Below are 5,458 nucleotides of genomic sequence, written 5' to 3' on the forward strand. Positions count from 1 at the left end.
GAATTAAAAAAAAAAAAAATAACTTTTATTTTTTGAACGTAAAAAAAGTGATTTAATTTTGGAAAGATTTAGCAAGTTCTTCTAAATCTGCTTTCTTCTTTTTGGCAGCTTCTAATTTCTTTTCTAATTCAAAGATTTTCTTTTGTTGTTCAATTTCTTTGAGAGTGTATTGGTCAATACCAAATGTTTCGATATCTTCTTCCTCAACTTCAGTGACAGGAGGAGGTGGTGGTGGTAAATTCATTTGAACAACAACAGGTGTATCATCAAATTCATCTACCTTTTTAGCACATTCTAAGAGATTCTTTGTAGCATCAGCAAGTTTCTTTGAAGCATCCAAAAGGTCTTTGTATTTATGACTTCTTCCTTTAGTTCTTGTTCCAGCTCTACAAGACACAACAACTTTTTCCACTTTCTTACCAACTTTATCAGCTACTTTAACTAATTCATCAGAATTAACATTATCTTCTTTAATTTTTTGTTGTAATTCAATTGCAGTACTTTTAACATCTTCTACTGCTTTAATTAATTCCTCTGCATATTCTTTATCTCTATGAACACCACTTGCAGTTTCAGAGTTTTGGAGTTGTTGAATTAATTCTGCTTGTGCTGTAGTGGCAGTAGATAAAACACCAATAGATGAACCAACCATAACAAGAACTGCTTCTTGTAAAGTAGCTTCAACAATTTGTTTAGGATCTTCACTTGCTTCAGCAGCTTCTTTTTTAGCTTGGATGTCTTTTTGCATATCTTTATAAATAGCATCTATTTCACTAGTAACAGTTTGCATTTTTGTTAATGCGGTATTTTCAGCTTCCATTTCTTCAGAAGTAATTTCCACAGTCATTGCTTTACCAAGGTCAATATCAACCAAATCATCAACCTTTAAAATATTAGTGATTTGTTTTTCAGCATTAACTAAATCAGTATCAATTCCTTTCATATTGATTTGATTACCAATTGATTCTTCATCAACTGCACTAAGCATTCGAGCCATTTCATTACTTAGTTTCATTGCTGCATCAAGTAACATTTTTCTTTCATTCTTTTTCTTTGATGTTCTACTTGCTTTAATAAGTGCTTTTAATACCTTTTTAGATTTTTCTGCAACATCTTCAACTTTTGCTTGAGTTGTATAATCAAAAGCAGAAATATTATCTAATTGATGCCTTGCTTGAGTAAATTCTTCAAGTGCTTTTAATGCTTCTTCATTAAGTTCTTCTTTAATACCACTTTCTTCAAGTTCATTTGCTGAATCTACAACAAGAATTTCTCTCTTTAATTCAACAGCAGCCATTCTATAATCCATTCCAGCAGTATGTAATGAAGATAACATATCTTCTCTTTGGAATGTATTAACATCTTGTTCTAATTTAGCCATCATTAAATCTAATTGCATTTTATCTTCAATTATATCTCCTCTTCCTTCTTCTATTTGATCAACAAGTCCATCAATACTTTTAGAGAATGGGTCATATTCATTAGCAATAGCTAATGACTTTTCCATGAATTTTCTTTCATCTTCATCATCTTCAACTGGTTCAAGTAATTTTGAAGTAATAAGAGAAGCAGTACGAGCAGCATTAAGTATTTGCTCAGCATATTTAGCATTCTTTTCATTCTTTGATTTTGCTTTTAATAATTGAGACATTTTAAGTGAGGCAATAGCTGCTTTCTTTGAATCAGTATACATAGAATGATGAACAACTTCATTAACATCATCTCCTAAAACTGCTTTAATTGCATCAGCTGTTAACCCAGCAGCTTCTCTAATATCATCATTTTTACTAGGACTATAAACTGTTTGATCTGCATTTGTTAATATTATTTTAGCATTAGAAGTCATATCTTTTAAGTTTCCAATAATAAATGCTCTTTTAGCATCATCAACTTCAACACTAGCAGTAGATTCTTTCATATATTTAACAATAGTTGGAATATCTTTTTTCATTTCTAATGCAGCACGTTGGACATCTTCAACTCTCATATTTTGTAATGTAGATAACCAATCAGCCATTTGCAAACAACCACCAGCTGATTCAAGGAATTTCTTTCTTTTATTAATTTTGTCATCTTTAATCTCTTCAATGAAATTATCCATTAAATCACAATTTTTACAAATATCATCAATATCTTCTTCTAAAGGTCCTCCTTGTGGGGTTCCTTTTAATTGTGAAGTTTCTAATAAACTGATACTTGAATTTTTACATTTACTTAAAAGGTCATTCATTATTGTTTGACATTCAGGATTTCCCATTGCAAGTCCCATTGATTGTGCTCCAAAAACTAACATTCTTGCATCTGTTTGTGCTTGTGAAATAGCAGCTTCAACAATATCACCAGCTGCTGCTCTTGCAATTTCACATGCTGCATCAACATCAGCAGATACAGATTGTGATAATTCAAAGATTAAGTCTTGATCAATATCCATAACAAGTCCATTAGCACAAGCATTTAATGCTTCTGTACACATTTGAATTCTTCGTTCTGCTTCTGTTAAAGCAGCAAGTAATGCTGGATTATTTGGGTCTTTTTCTAACGCACTACAAATATCCATATATTCATTTACAGCATCCATTAAATTATTTGCCATTGCTTCAAAAATTTCTTTATCTTCAACAGAAGATGAACCATTTAATACAGCTTGACGCACACCATCAACATAAAATCCAAATTGTTTAATTTTTTCATTAGATAATTTTGGACCATTTCTAAATGATTCTGATAATGGTTTAAGAAGTCCAAGAAGATTATCTGATTGATTTCTAAGTTGATTTCTCCAATTATCATCATTTGATTGTGTTTTTTCTTTTAAATTTACAGCAAAATTAACAGGTAATGCATATGTTTTATTAGCTTGATATATATCATTTGATTCTACAGATTGTGAAATTTGAGTTAATGGAGTAGGTTGAGCAACAACCCTTGTTTTTGTGACAGTACTTTTTACAACAGCTGTTTTCTTTTGTTTAGTTAATTGAACTTCAGTAGCTTTTTCTAAGTCTTTATCGTCTTCTACTATTTTTTGTGCTTTTAAAGTAATAATTTCAATATAACCTGCAACTAATGAAAAGATATCTTCTCCTTCTGATGTATAAAATTTAATAATTTCTCCATTATTAAATTTTCCAAAATCAAATATTACTGCTTCTGAACTAAATTTCCAACTCTTTAAATGTTCATATGGTTCACTCATTATAACTTTATGATCTAATGTTAATAATTTTAATTCAACTGGTGAAAATGCCATTAATACTTGATTTAATTTTTTCTTTTTTGGGTCAGTTGATTGTATAATTCCTTTAGGTTCAATTCCTCCATGATAAATATTCATTCCATATGATCTTAATGTCATACATAATTGAAGATATTTATATTTAGCATCTACTGGTGTCATTGAATTCATAGTTTTCCATTTAGCAAATATTTCTTTTTCAATTTCTTTCTTTTGATACATTTCTGGTGCAAAATGTGTAATATTTTGATGAATTGTTGATACTTTTTTTGTTTCATCACATTTCCCAATATCAATCATTGCATTTAATGCTCCAAATCTTATAATTTCATCTTTATTACATGGATATAATCCTCCAACAACATTATCATGTGCTTGAATATAACTTAAATGTAATAACATTGGATCTTCTTTATTTAATTCTCCTTCTTGAATAAAATGTCTTTTTTTCAATGTAATAACATCATTTGGTCCAGCAACTTCATATAACGAACTTTTCATTCTTAAAAATTTATTTGATCCTTGAATTTGAATTCCAAATGCTTCGGCATGATGTAATGATAATTTGTCTGCAATTGCAACAACAAGTCCTTTAATTGTTTGACATACATCTAACATCATTTTTTTAGTTGATCCATCAGGAAGTAAAACATTTACTACTTGCATTCTCTTTCTAAACCAAACTTCATCATCTGTGACAAGGTCATATGATTCAATAGTTCTTTTTGGAATCATCCATTGTCCTTTTTCTCTTGTTTTATCATTTGGAAGGAATAATGCATATTCTTCCATATTTACTATTATTTATTATTATCTTTTCTTTTTCTTTTAATAAAATTATCAAACCTTCTGATTGTTGTCTTTCTTTAATTGCTACTAATATATCATAAACTGTAGCTGTAAAATTAAATTGCATCTTCTTTGTACTTAACATTTTTCCGTCATTTCCAAATAATACTTGAAGTACTAATGACACTGTATTGATTAGTTTTATTTCTCTTTTTCTTTTTTCTTTTCATTACAAACTTTCTTTCTAACTGATTTGCTTAGTTCGACGATGGATCTAATAATTGCTTTATTATTAGAATATTATCTTGTTTTTAAAAACATTTTTTTGTTTCTTGTGATTTATTTTTTGAAAAATTAAATCAGAAAATTATAACTTAAAACTGTGTTATTGACATTTTGATGAATGACAATGGACTTCATCCTTTATTGACTTCTCTTGTATCTTGTTATTTTTCTAAATTGAATGAAAATGAATTACAGAAAATAAAAGAGGAAGTTAATAAAAGAATTGATGATGGGAATCATGTAACTTATTGGAGAGAAGTCAGAGTAAAAATTAGTGAAGAAATTCAGAGAAGAGAGTCAATTAAAAGTCAACGCAAATTAAACGAAAAAAGTCCTTTTGAAGTTATTTGTAATGAACCACTACAAAGAATGCAACAAGTTGTTGACAAATATACTTTCATCAATTCTAAAGATAAAACTTTAATTCCTCAAGTTCATTGTCGAGTTAATTTAATTCAACCAAAAACAAGATATTCAACAGCAACTGTTTGTTATTACTATTATTACAAAGAAAAACATCTATAACTAATGACCAAAGGGTAAGACAAATGAAATAACAGATGGTTATGAAATAACAATTTTATATCCAAATTTTCATGGAAGAGTTAATTATAGAATAGAAGAAACAGACAATAAAAACTTTTGTAAATTAATTATTACATCAAATTCACAGTATAAGGATGTTGAATTCATTATTGAAAATAAACGGATTGAAATGTCTCAAAGAAGAGGATATTCTTGTTATTTTGATAAAGAATTATTTCATCTTAAATTCTTTTTTAAAAGAGATTTTCAAGAAATAGACTAAAATTCTTTTTTTTTTATATCTAAAGAGATTTATTAAAAGTGAAAATCAATGTATTCCAAATAAATTGATTGTTTTGTGTAAGTTTTATTAATTAAGAATAAATTCATAAAACTTATTATTGAATTATCTTATCATTTTTAATACACTCATTTGATTAAGAAGACTTTAACATATTAAAATAGTTTGATTATTAAACATAACATTGTAACTGAATGTGAATATGAATATCTGTTTGTATTTTATACTATTGATGATGTAATACTTCTGGTACAATGTATTTTGATGTTTCTATCTATTTTGTGAATATCATTATTGTCATTTATCATATTAATGTTTTTTTT

At 27.8% G+C, this 5,458-nt stretch overlaps 2 protein-coding genes across 2 annotated transcripts; one reads left to right on the plus strand and one right to left on the minus strand.

The window, feature by feature from the left end:
• Positions 1 to 52: 52 nt before the first annotated feature.
• On the minus strand, positions 53 to 4,169 carry ENU1_028160 (filopodin, putative; the record flags this gene model as incomplete). Its single annotated transcript, XM_008857219.1, has 2 exons — positions 53 to 4,032; positions 4,082 to 4,169. 2 exons carry the CDS (start codon positions 4,167 to 4,169, stop codon positions 53 to 55), a joined length of 4,068 nt encoding a protein of 1,355 aa, XP_008855441.1.
• A 254-nt stretch (positions 4,170 to 4,423) lies between these two features.
• On the plus strand, positions 4,424 to 5,117 carry ENU1_028170 (hypothetical protein; the record flags this gene model as incomplete). The annotated part of the gene is made up of 2 exons (XM_008857220.1): positions 4,424 to 4,795; positions 4,848 to 5,117. 2 exons carry the CDS (start codon positions 4,424 to 4,426, stop codon positions 5,115 to 5,117), a joined length of 642 nt encoding a protein of 213 aa, XP_008855442.1.
• Positions 5,118 to 5,458: the final 341 nt, after the last annotated feature.

The sequence above is a fragment of the Entamoeba nuttalli genome (genome assembly GCF_000257125.1).
Source record: "Entamoeba nuttalli P19 unplaced genomic scaffold asmbl_2484, whole genome shotgun sequence".
Classification (NCBI taxonomy): domain Eukaryota; phylum Evosea; order Mastigamoebida; family Endamoebidae; genus Entamoeba; species Entamoeba nuttalli.